Here is a 13,732-nt window from a genome sequence, read left to right as displayed (position 1 = left end):
ATTGGCAAACTTTTCTGCAAAAGGTCAGTAGTAAATATTTTCGACTTTGTGAACCATATGGTCTCTGTCACAAGTGCTTGACTCTGCCATTGTAGTTTAAAAGCAGCCATAGACAATACATAGACCAATGTGTGTGGGTATGTTCTAATAAAACATTATTTCTGGACATTGACATCTGAATTTCATGTAATTTTCACTTGCTATGAAATATTGTTCTTTTGATTTTTTTTCAACCATCACTGTTAGCTTGCAGAATATACAAAAATAGTGAGTCAGGACATCTCATATATGCGGGTGTCCCTCTGGGACAAAGCTTCCGGAAGAAGGATCAGGCAGCAATATTTGCTGTTCTGCAGCCTCTGCTCGGGATACCCAGGCAAACACGGTCTGGAGTGGGCCTTTAGCAAATTCCAACAGACCTGCAGCTGAGGGTCCTGACTGTTAGAAGGAAAACTAACAAACAGAAAGGAATAGCATCAACATCAACAAAAAGGACATCCACACCAAAACCCCATCTGTAGGTCACCAGCATCAAAGACCAAAGGTAGATAAAACCACAAAGATGGGGAAAAACCAGAGTAGAAAATCTGAAAATTCTAAAAACCAGAGCACCTCTTCTCCTCCAAAGGATCACAGCTCCTCGCCATCAATGGAACAAAGATGGATGGAGAATGATTTTGACGAGCTGACAGAAGTAGGCTTCAGAAGGTCGGTAATAACAAACTTCTCCAAGCTAAAGGAGAATGTTCGAACCCACCACAAGGAAGCTAAAAACCTTGAAAAAATATTAGATGAATGGCTAACTAGAACAGTGTAGAGGAGACCTTAAATGACCTGATGGAGCTGCAAATCATGGCACGACAGCTACATGACTCATGCACAAGCTTCAATAGCTGATTCGATCAAGTGGAAGAAAGGGTATCAGTGATTGAATTAATGAAAAATTAATGAAATAAAGCGAGAAGAGAAGTTCACAGACAAAAGAGTAAAAAAAAATGAAGAAAGCCTCCAAGAAATATGGGACTATGAGAAAAGACCAAATCTACGTTTGATTGGTGTACCTGAAAGTGACAGGGAGAATGGAACCAAGTTGGAAAACACTCTGCAGGATATTATCCAGGAGAACTTCCCCAACCTAGCAAGGCAGGCCAACATTCAAATTCAGGAAATACAGAGAACACCACAAAGATACTCCTCGAGAAGAGCAACCCCAAGACACATAACTGTCAGATTCACCAAAGTTGAAATGAAGGAAAAAATTCCTTTCTGTTTGTTAGTTTTCCTTCTAACAGTCAGGACCCTCAGCTGCAGGTCTGTTGGAAGGGCAGCCAGAGAGAAAGGTCAGGTTACCCACAAAGGGAAGCCTATCAGACTAACAGCAGATCTCTCAGCAGAAACTCTACAAGCCAGAAGAGAGTGGGGGCCGATATTCAACATTCTTAAAGAAAAGAATTTTCAACCCAGAATTTCATATCCAGCCAAACTAAGCTTTGTAAGTGAAGGAGAAATAAAATCCTTTACAGACAAGCAAATGCTGAGAGATTTTGTCACCATCAGTCCTTTCTTACAAGAGCTCCTGAAGGAAGCACTAAACATGGAAAGGAACAACCAGTACCAGCCACTGCAAAAACATGCTAAATTGTAAAGACCATCGATGCTAGGAAAAAACTGCATCAACTAACTGGCAAAATAACCAGCTAACATCATAACGACAGGATCAAATTCACACATAACAATATCAACCTTAAATGTAAATGGACTAAATGCCCCAATTAAAAGACACAGACTGGCAAATTGGATAAAGAGTCAAGACCCATCAGTGTGCTGTATTCAGGAGACCGATCTCACGTGCAGAGACACACACAGGCTCAAAATAAAGGGAAGGAGGAAGATCTAACAAGCAGATAGAAAGCAAAAAACAGCAGGGGTTGCAATTCTAGCCTCTGATAAAACAGACTTTAAACCAAAAAACATCAAAAGAGACAAAGAAGGCCATTACATAATGGTAAAGGGAACAATTCAACAACAAGTGCTAACTATCCTAAATATATATGCACCCAATACAGGAGCACCCAGATTCAAAAAGCGAAAGTCCTTAGAGACCTACAAAGAGACTTTAGACTTCCACACAATAAAAATGGGAGACTTTAACATCCCACTGTCAACATTAGACAGATCAATGACACAGAAGGTTAACAAGGATATCCAGGACTTGAACTCAGCTCTGCACCAAGCAGATCTAACAGACATCTACAGAACTCTCCACCCCAAATCAACAGAATATACATTCTTCTCAGCACCACACCACACCTATTCCAAAATTGACCACATAGTTGGAAGTAAAGCACTCCTCAGCAAATATAAAAGAACAGAAATCACAACAAAGTATCTCTCAGACCACAGTGCAATCAAATTAGAACTCAGGATTAAGAAACTCACTCAAAACCGCTCAACTACATGGAAACTGAACAACCTGCTCCTGAATGACTATTAGGTACATAACGAAATGAAGGCAGAAATAAAGATGTTCTTTGAAACCAATGAGAACAAAGACACAACGTACCACAATCTCTGGGACACATTTAAAGCAGTGTGTAGAGGGAAATTTATAGCACTAAATGCCCACAAGAGAAAGCAGGAAAGATCTAAAATTGACACCCTAACATCACAATTAAAAGAACTAGAGAAGCAAGAGCAAACACATTCAAAAGCTAGCAGAAGGCAAGAAATAACTAAGATCAGAGCAGAACTGAAAAAGATAGAGACACAAAAAACCCTTCAAAAAATCAATGAATCCAGGAGCTGGTTATTTGAAAAGATCAGCAAAATTGATAGGCTGCCAGCAAGACTAATAAAGAAGAAAAGAGAGAAGAATCATATAGATGCAATAAAAAATGCTAAAGGGGATATCACCACTGACCCCACAGGAATACAAACTACCATCAGAAAATACTACAAACACCTCTACGCAAATAAACTAGAAAATCTAGAAGAAATGCATAAATTCTTGGACACATACACCCTCCCAAGACTAAACCAGGAAGAAGTTGAATCTCTGAATAGACTAATAACAGGCTCTGAAATTGAGGTGATAATTAATAGCCTACCAACCAAAAAAAGTCCAGGACCAGACAGATTCACAGCCGAAATCTACCAGAGGTACAAAGAGGAGCTGGTACCATTCCTTCTGAAACTATTCCAATCAATAGAAAAAGAGGGAATTCTCCCTAACTCATTTCTGAGGCCAGCATCATCCTGATACCAAACCCTGGCAGAGACACAACAAAAAAAGAGAATTTTAGACCAATATCCCTGATGAACATCGATGTGAAAATCCTCAATAAAATACTGGCAAACCGAATCAAGCAGCACATCAAAAAGCTTATCCGCCACGATTAAGTTGGCTTCCTCCCTGGGATGCAAGGCTGGTTCAACATACGCAAATCAATAAATGTAATCCATCCAATAAATGTAATCCATCACATAAACAGAACCAACGAAAAACCACATGATTATCTCAATAGATGCAGAAAAGCCCTTCGACAAAATTCAACTGCTCTTCATGTTAAAAACTCTCAATAAACTAGGTATGGAACATATCTAAATATAATAAGAGCTATTTATGACAAACCCACAGCTAGTGTCATACTGAATGGGCAAAAACTGGAAGAATTCCCTTTGAAAACTGGCACTAGACAGGGATGACCTCTCTCACCACTCCTATTCAACACAGTGTTGGAAGTTCTGGCCAGGGCAATCAGGCAAGAGAAAGAAATAAAGGGTATTCAGTTAGGAAAAGAGGAAGTCAAATTGTCCCTGTTTGCAGATGACATGATTGTATATTTGGAAAACCCCATTGTCTCAGCCCAAAATCTCCTTAAGCTGAGAAGCAACTTCAGCAAAGTCTCAGGAAACAAAATCAATGTGCAAAAATCACAAGCATTCTTATACACCAATAACAAACAGAGAGCCAAATCATGAGTGAACTCCCATTCACAGTTGCTACAAAGACAACGAAATACCTAGGAATCCAACTTACAAGGGATGTGAAGGACCTCTTCAAGGAGAACTACAAACCACTGCTCAAGGAAATAAAAGAGGATACATACAAATGGAAAAACATTCCATGCTCATGGATAGGAACAATCAATATTGTGAAAATGGCCATACTGCCTAAGGTAATTTATAGGTTCAATGCCATCCCCATCAAGCTACCAATGACTTTCTTCACAGAATTGGAAAAAAACTACTTTAAAGTTCATATGGAACCAAAAAAGAGCCCACATTGCCAAGCCAATCCTAAGCCAAAAGAACAAAGCTGGAGGCATCATGCTACCTGACTTCAAACTATACTACAAGGCTACAGTAACCAAAACAACATGGTACTGGTACAGACAGATAGACCAATAGAACAGAACAGACACCTCAGAAGTAACACCACACATCTACAACCATCTGATCTTTGACAAACCTGACAAAAACAAGAAATGGGGAAAGGAGTCCCTATTTAATAAATGGTGCTGGGAAAACTGGCTAGCCATATGTAGAAAGCTGAAACTGGATCCCTTCCTTACACCTTATACAAAAATTAATTCAAGAGGGATTAAAGACTTAAATGTTAGACTTAAAACCATAAAAACCCTAGAAGAAAACCTAGGCAATACCATTCAGGACATAGGCATGGGAAAGGACTTCATGACTAAAACACCAAAAGCAATGGCAACAAAAGACAAAATTGACAAATGGGATCTAATTAAACTAAAGAGCTTCTGCACAGCAAAAGAAACTACCATCAGAGTGAACAGGCAACCTACAGAATGGGAGAAAATTTTTGCAATCTACCCATCCGACAAAGGGTTAATATCTAGAATCTACAAAGAACTTAAACAAATTTACAAGAAAAAAACAACGCCATCAAACAGTGGGTGAAGGATATGAACAGACACTTCTCAAAAGAAGACATTTATGCAGCCAACAGACACATGAAAAAATGCTCATCATCACTGCCAATCAAAACCACAATGAGATACCATCTCACACCAGTTTAGAATGGCGATCATTAAAAAGTCAAGAAAAAACAGATGCTGGAGAGGATGTGGAGAAATAGGAATGCTTTTACACTGTTGGTGGGAGTGTAAATTAGTTCAACCATTGTGGAAGACAGTGTGGCGATTCCTCAAGGATCTAGAGCTAGAAATACCATTTGACCCAGCCATCCCATTACTGGGTATATACCCAAAGGATTATAAATCATGCTACTATAAACACACATGCACACATATGTTTATTGCGGCACTATTCACAATAGCAAAAACATGGAACCAACCCAAATGTCCATCAATGATAGACTGGATTAAGAAAATGTGGCACATATACACCATGGAATACTATGCGGCCATAAAAAAGGATGAGTTCATGTCCTTTGCAGGGACATGGATGCAGCTGGAAACCATCATTCAGAGCAGACTATCACAAGGACAGATAACCAAACACCGCATATTCTCACTCATAGGTGGGAACTGAACAATGAGAACACTTGGACACAGGGCGGGGAACATCACACACAGGGGCCTGTTGTGGGGTGGGGGGCAGGGGGAGGGATAGCATTAGGAGAAATACCTCATGTAAATGACGAGTTAATGGGTGCAGCAAACCAACAATGGCACATGTATACCTATGTAACAAACCTGCATGTTGTGCACATGTACCCTAGAACTTAAAGTATAATTAAAAAATATATATATATATTATATATATATATATATATATATAGGTTTAGCAAATTTATCACCTAAAAAAAAAAAAACATAGTCAGAATTGGCATACGGGCCATAGTTTGTCAACTTCTGCTTTAGAGGGACATTAATCTTGCAAGACTGTGAGAGATTTCATTCTGCTTTCATCAGATTCTTGAAGAGGTCTATGACACCAAATTCTAAATTTGTGATTCCCAAAATAGCAATTTTCTCCATTAATGTACATGAGATGGTAGAGAACAACCAAACTCATATTCAGAGCCACAACATATAGTTGGACAGTACACCCTATCTGTTCTGTATGGTGATAAGTGATAGCCATGGCTAGGCTCACTAGGTAAGTGACTTGCTCCTTAAGTATGCTCAATGAAAATCTGTTTTTCATCAAAATGGCTAATTGCTCTAGGCAAATAATAATAATGATATATTTTAATACCCACTGATACCCCTTAGTATGTCCCTGGCATTGTAGTTAGTGCTTTACATGCAATATCTCACTTAATCCTCACAACCATGTGAGAACTATTATTGTCCCCTTTTTGTTGGATGAGGAGACTGAGGCTTGAGGTATTTGATAATTTGCCCCAGGTAACAGAACTAGTAAATGCTGGATCTGGGATTTTGATTCAAGTCTTATTCTATAACCTGTGCTCACATTCACTACTGTTTCCCATACCAAAAAAAAAAAATTGTTTTATTCTACATATGAAACATGGAAATGGTGAATCCCAACATTATACTGTATAATAAACTCCAAATGATATATTGTTATGTACTGGGTGTTGGTGTCCCCCCAAAATTCACATGTTGAGACACTATCTCCCCCATTGTGATGGTATTAGGAGGTGGAGAGCTTTGGGAAGTGGTTAGAATTAGAGCAGGTGATGAGGGTACAGCCTTCGTGAATGGGATGAGTAGTGCCCTTAGGAATCTTGAGAGAGCTTGCTTCCCTCTGTTCTCTGCCATGTGAGAATACAATGATAAGTAGGCTGTCTACAAGTCAGAAGAGGGTCTTCACCAGAACCTGACCATGTTGGCACCCTGATCTCAGAATTTCAGTCTCTAGAACTGTGAGAAATAAATTTCTGTTGTTTATAAGCCACCCAGTCTATGGTATTTTTTACAGCAGCTCAAACTGACCAAGACATCTATGATAAGAATGAGTAGCACTGGCATCTCTTTCTCCCTCTGCATTGTCTCCATAGAATGCTTTTCATATACCACATCACCCAAGACAGGCAAATAAAGGGTTCCAGAATCTAGATGTGTGAGGAAAAGACATTAGCTTGGGAAGGTTTTGGTCCCACTGTTAAGCTGTAGTATGTTTCATCTTCATAAAGATACTCTGGAATTAACAGGCATTTGGAAAAATGACCATACATTATATTCTTGTGAGAATATGGTCACCTGTAGATTATTCAGAGTCTAAAAACTGTATAGCTCCTCTTGATTAGAAAAGAGAGAGACAGAGGAAAATAGTAAAACTCAAATCAGGTTTGTTATTCAATGACAGTTTTTATGACGATTAAGTGAGAGGAGGAGGCTGAAATTAGAGACTAACTTCCAGTTTTAAATTAGATAATCTATAGACAATGGAAAGAGCTTAGACTTTGATGTCAAGAAGATCTAGGCCATAAACAGAACTCTGCTACTCACAAGCTATATGATTTGGGGCAACTTATTTTAGCTCCCTGAGTCTCAGTCTCTTCATCATAAAATGGGAATAATTAATTACTGATCCAGCAGAGGTTTTTGTTTTGCTTTGTGGGTAAGGGCTGAATAACACAATATACTTCTAGCTCTCTGCATCACAGTATGTGCTCGATAAAGGGTGGATATTATTATTATTCCCCAACCTCTGAATTAGCCACCTTCCTTTGCAATAAGACAACTTAGCGGGTTTTATAATTCACATTGTACATATACATAAACCTATGCAAATCAATAGGAATACATTGTCAAAATGGTATTAAACACTTTGTCACCTTCTTTTTGATCACAGTAAAATCACAGCAGTATTTGTTTAGAGAGTATAATTGTCACTGCTTGGTCCCACAAAGTATTTATTGCCAGTATGGAATACTAGCAATATTATAAGTATTATAATTGATGATATTTCTACTATTTGATGCTGAAAGTTCTTTTGGTGCCTAAACTTAGTAAAACTAAACTTAATAAAAATAAAACAGTCTTAAGATTGACAGGGAGACTGATAGGTAAACAGCACAAAAAATGGAAGCTGACATTTCTTTATGTAGGTGTGACTCATCCCTTTAAAATTACAGAATCTAGGAAGGCCCATTTTCCCCCACCTAATAGCTCAAATTTATAAAGTTATATTAAATGCTTCACCTAATCAACCTGTCAGTGCTACTCTATATACTCACATATAAAGATCTGTATTATGAACTATGTGATAATTTAAAGCAATCGCAAGTACCTAAGTACCTCATAACCTAAAAAGAAACAGAAACCACAGATATTAGAAAGACAAAATATTTATGGGGAGAACACATCTTAAGTTCAAACCACTAATGATAATGCTATCAAATTATTTAAGAAAAGAATGAAAACAAAATTGACTTATAGCCAACAAACCTGAGGTGGATTCTAATTTGGTCTTTGCTTCAGAGCTGAGTTCTGTTGGCAAGGGCACTGAGTGTTTCAAGACGTGAGTTGTTTTTGCAGGTACTTCTACTTCGGAAGAGGATCCTAGCTGTTTACCAAACAGATTTTTCCTTCATAAGTAAATCATTTTACTAATTCCTTCATCTACCTTCTCATTTTATCCTCGACCTCTGTCCAGTACCCTCATTACAAGCCAACAACCACCCAAACAAAACTCAATGTTGACCGTCTTGCTCCACGTAAACTCTACCTTAGTTTTTTCTTTAGGTTTAGGGAGTGACTCTTCTTTGCTGCTTTTTGTCCACAATGATTTAACTGCTCCAAAAATTTGCTGGCTTATAGCATATACCTTTTTCGCTGTTACCTAATTAAAACAAAAAGTAAGTCAAATAACATATTTTTAAAAGTTAAAATTAAAAATGTATTTTAGATTTGTCAGGTATTTCATATGAACACTGAAGTCAGAATCAATAAAGATATAAATCTCTAAATCATATAACACAAAGCACCATTTCTAAAATCTTATATGAAAAATTTTTTGTGTCATGCAAAGGGTTATAAGAAATGTATAATCTGCATTCACATTGTAACACATAAATTTAAAACTATGTCTATTTTTTAAATTTTTTTCAGCTTTAGTGAGATTAGATTGACTATATAAAATTGTATCTATTTAAGGTATATAACATGGTGATTTGATATAAGTGAAAACTGTGTCTATTAACAGGAGTTTGGGGAATATAATTTGAGATAATAAACTGCTGACTGAGAAAATGAGATTTTTAACATGCTACAAAGTTAATGCTTTTGCTTAAAATTTGATGGTGCTTTCTCCATTCATAAAGAAATAAAAGGCATCAACTAATTCCTCCAAAGAATAATATTCTTTTTTGGTAGAAAGGTAAAATAAACAGTGACTGATAAATACACTCAAGCAGAGGCCAGGATGCTGGCTGAATTCCTACAGTTACTGTTATTTTCATTCATCTCTATTTCTCTTTGAAAATCTACTTCTGATTTCTTCTTTTTCCTATTCTTCTCCAATCTTTTTGTTCATTATAGTTAAAGTGATTTCAACAGCCATTGATTTTTCAAGTTTTGAAGATGTTTTGAGGTGTTTTTCAGGATTATAATTTCTAAAAACATATATTTTTTAAAAATTATGTTCCCATCCTCAAATAGAAATATTTTTATTGTTTTTACTAAGTATATACTACAGTTGAAAAGTTAAGTAATACACTAATATAAAGAAATTCGTCTTCCTCCCCAAATACAACCTTTGTTAACAGTTATACATATATTCTTCCTGAATTTTTACTCATATATACATTATACATACACAAATTTTACAACAAATGTAATGTTAATATTTACAGATCTTTCAAAAAAGATGAAGTAGATCTATATGTACTGGCATGAATGGAAGTCCATGATGAACCACTAATTGAAAAAGTTACAGAACAGATTATACAATACAATCTCAATTATGTTTTCAATTAAATTTTAAAATAAATTACATATGTATTTAGTTTGTTTTCCTTTTCAAATACTTGAGATCACAGTAAACATATTATTCTGAGATATGATTTTTTTAAAAGCTTGACAATATTTCAAAGGCACGGTTCTATATAACTTTATATACCGTAGATCTACTTTTTAAATTTGCTGCTTAGTTTAGTATTCTATAATGTATGCACCACAATTTGTTTAACAAATTCCCTATTGAGGCACGATGATTTAACAAATCCCATTGGTGAGCATATGGGCTGTTTTCCTTTTTGGGGGTAGGGAGACGGCAAGTATAAGCAATGATGAAATTAGCATCTTTATACATACAACTGGGACCATAACCCTTATAGTATTTCCTCAGGATAAATTCCTAGAGCTGAAATTTCTGCACTGAAGAGTATACACATATTAATTTTTGACAGTATTACCATGTTGCTCTCCAGAAAGTCAGCAATATACTGCAGCAATTTACACTACCACCAAGAGTATATGTCTGTTTTCCTACCCTATTTACCAGCAGTGATATTATAAGTCTTTTAAATCTTTGTCAAATTTAAAGGCTAAAAACCAATATCTAAATGACTTTTTAAATTTGCATTTATTTGTTCATGAAATCAAGTATCTTACACATATTAGGCCATTTATGTTTCTTATTTTGTAGACTGCTTTTTTTCATTTTCCCAGAGGGCACATTCATCTTTTGCTCATTGATTTATAGGAGTTTTTTTTTTTTTTTTTTTTGAGACGGAGTCTCTCTCTGTCACCCAGGCTGGAGTGCAGTGGCGCAATCTCAACTCACTGCAAGCTCCGCCTCCCAGGTTCACGCCATTCTCCTGTCTCAGCCTCCCGAGCAGCTGGGACTACAGGCGCACGCCACCATGCCTGGCTAATTTTTTGTATTTTTAGTAGAGACGGGGTTTCACTGTGTTAGCCAGGATGGTCTCGATCTCCTGACCTTGTGATCCGTCTGCCTCGGCTTCCCAAAGTGCTGGGATTACAGGCGTGAGCCACCACGCCTGGCCAGGAGTTCTTAATACCTGAAGGATATTAGTACTTTGTCATATATGTCACAAATAGTTTTCCCTGTTTTTCATGTATCCATTAACTTTGTGTATGGTAATCTACAGAAATGTATTAATTGTGATGTAGTCAAATATGTCAACTTTTTCTTTGATGGCTTCTAGATTGTATTTTGCTTAAGAAAGCTTTTCATATCTCAAGATTAAACAGGTATTCCTCTTATTTCTTCTCATACGTTTTATAGTATTCTAGTTTATGATTAGATCTGTATTCCACCTAGAATTAGTTTTCCCATGATAGTTGGTAAAGGTCTGAGTAATTTTCCAAACAGCCAATTAGCCCAACACATTTCTTGGAAAAAAAAAAAATCCATCCTTTCCATTACACACTGATTTGAAATGCTATCTGTACCACGTATCAATCCCCTACCCTCATGTGCACAAAAATATACTCAATATAATTGTTTGGATATTCTCTTTTGTCCTCTTGATCTATTTTACTGTGTATACTATAGTAACCAATACACAGTAGACAGACAACAAATACTAGGTGAATGACTATCACACTCCATTCAAATCCAGAGCTTTTGTAAGAACTGAATTAAATTTCTAGACTTTGAAATACTCACCGTATTTCAACATTTAGTCTTTCATCCAGAAACAGGATATATCTCCAAAGACATTCAAGACTTTTTGTTAAATATCCTTCACATATAAGTGAGATCAAACAGTATTTGTCTTTCTGTGTCTATCTTATTTCACTGAGTATAATGTCCTCTGGGTTATCCATGCCATTGCAAATGGCAGAATTTCCGTTTTTAATGGCTAAACAGCATTCTGTTCTATATATGTACCAAATTATCTTTATCCATTTATCTACTGAGAGACACTTAGGTTGTTTCTAATCTTGACTATTGTGAATAATGCTGCAATGAACATGAAGGTGCATATATCTCTTCAAGATACTGATTTCATTTTTTTTTTTTTTTTTTGGATATATACGCACAATAGAAGCAGAGAGTAGAATGGAGGTTGCCAGGCGATAGCAGTGAGGTAAACAAGATGTTGGTCAAAGGGTACAAACTTTCAGTCATAAGATGAACAAGTTCTGGGTATATAATGTGCTGCATGGGTGGTGATGGATATGTTAATTTGATTGTAATAATCATTACACAATGTATATGTATGTCAAATCATCATGTTGTACACCTTGAATATATTCAATCTTTATTCATCAATTAAATATTGTGAAAATTTAAAAATACCCTTCAGTAAAGTTTATTTTTCTTTTAAACAGGCATTAAAACATTATTTGGTAAGTCTATTCCTAGATATTTTATAGCTTTCAAAGACAGAATACTTGCTACTCTTTACATAAATTAATAATAAAAATATTGTGAGGAAAATTATAAAAAGCAAAGAGTAGTTCCATCTTGAAGTGTATTTTCAAAATGATGAATAACTGGAGTGAGTCTTTCATTTTTCAAAGGACCTTCTAGACTATCATTTCTTAAACTTTTTAATATCACAGATACCTTGGAGAAGCTCTTGAAAGCTATAGGCCCTTTCCTTCAGAAAAATACAGATACAGTAAAAAGCTCTCACCTGACATCCTTTTAGGAGACTTGACTGATTAATAGAATGCTTTTTTAATTTATTACAAATGATGTTTGTAGAATGCTGAATATTCATCCCTATCAGGTGCTCTCCAATATGCTAAGGTACTATCTTTCATAAGTTGATTAGTATGCGTATTAAGAATAAGTTCCTTTTTTCCCCAAGTTGCTGCATCAGTTTTACTTGTAATTAAACAGTCTAAATGTAACCTAATATGATAAAATATGAATATAAAAAGAATTATTGTTTCTAAGAAAATTAAGTTAAATGCTTCGTAAAGACTCAAATGTGAATGGCTAAAAAAATAACTGCTATGAAATTAGAGGTGAGCAAGACAATTATAACAGCTGGGAGAAATAATAGACATCTAAAAGGATTCTGCACTTAATTTTTTTTTAATGTTTTTAACTGTTCATTCTATTTTAAAGGAACCTAATCTGGAAATTGTAGAAGACAGACTACAGATATGGCTTACGAATGGAAAGATGTTATAGATCTTTAACCAGGAGACCAATACTCAACGAAAAGCCCTACTTCAAAATAGAGAAAAAGGAAAGACTTTTTTTTTTTTTTTGAGATGGAGTCTCGCTCTGTCACCCAGGCTGGAGTGCAGTGGTGCAATCTCGGCTCACTGCAACCTCCGCCACCTGGGTTCATGTGATTCTCGTGCCTCAGCCTCCCAAGAAGCTGGAATTGCAGGCGCCCGCCACCAGGCCTGGCTAATTTTTGTATTTTTACTAGAGACGGAGTTTCAACACATTGGCCAGGCTGAAGAAGGACATTTATGTTTTAATTTGAAGTAAAATTGTGGGTATATATTTTTATATATATTTTTACAACTCACTGCTTTAACATTTTTGATTGTTAACTACTGGTCCTGATTATGTCAAATAAGAAGGTTTTTCTTGTACATACAAGACTTTTCATAAAGTTTTGGATAGGAGGGTGTGCTATAGACTCTCTAAAGTCCATCACGGATCTCAGGTTAAAAAAAAAATTATATATTTGAATTTGTAAAATATTAAATATGATATTATTATAGTCAAAAGAAAAGCAAGGATTTCAACTCTAAGAATTAAAGTAACAATTATTATTTACCCTAGAAGAACATTTAAAAACTAATCTCTTATGTTAGAAAAATTTTTATTTGAAGTTCAGCAATTATTTTGTTTTTCCTTTTATAAAGTAAAATTCAGTTTAATA

At 35.8% G+C, this 13,732-nt stretch overlaps 1 protein-coding gene across 2 annotated transcripts in view; it reads right to left on the bottom strand.

The window, feature by feature from the left end:
- APOOL (apolipoprotein O like) overlaps nt 1-13,732 on the bottom strand; it is an 86,173-nt gene that overhangs the window by 9,946 nt on the left and 62,495 nt on the right. For both annotated transcript variants that reach the window (XM_055267314.2, XM_055267315.1), the window contains 2 exons: nt 8,635-8,748; nt 8,355-8,472 (listed from right to left, as the gene is read on the bottom strand). In XM_055267314.2, the coding sequence (XP_055123289.1) occupies nt 8,355-8,472; nt 8,635-8,748 (232 nt within the window). The remainder of the gene's footprint in view (nt 1-8,354; nt 8,473-8,634; nt 8,749-13,732) is intronic.

Source organism: Symphalangus syndactylus, chromosome X (genome assembly GCF_028878055.3).
Source record: "Symphalangus syndactylus isolate Jambi chromosome X, NHGRI_mSymSyn1-v2.1_pri, whole genome shotgun sequence".
In the NCBI taxonomy this organism is placed as follows: domain Eukaryota; kingdom Metazoa; phylum Chordata; class Mammalia; order Primates; family Hylobatidae; genus Symphalangus; species Symphalangus syndactylus.
Note: the sequence above shows the minus strand (reverse complement) of the source record. Positions and strands in the feature narration are given on the sequence as shown.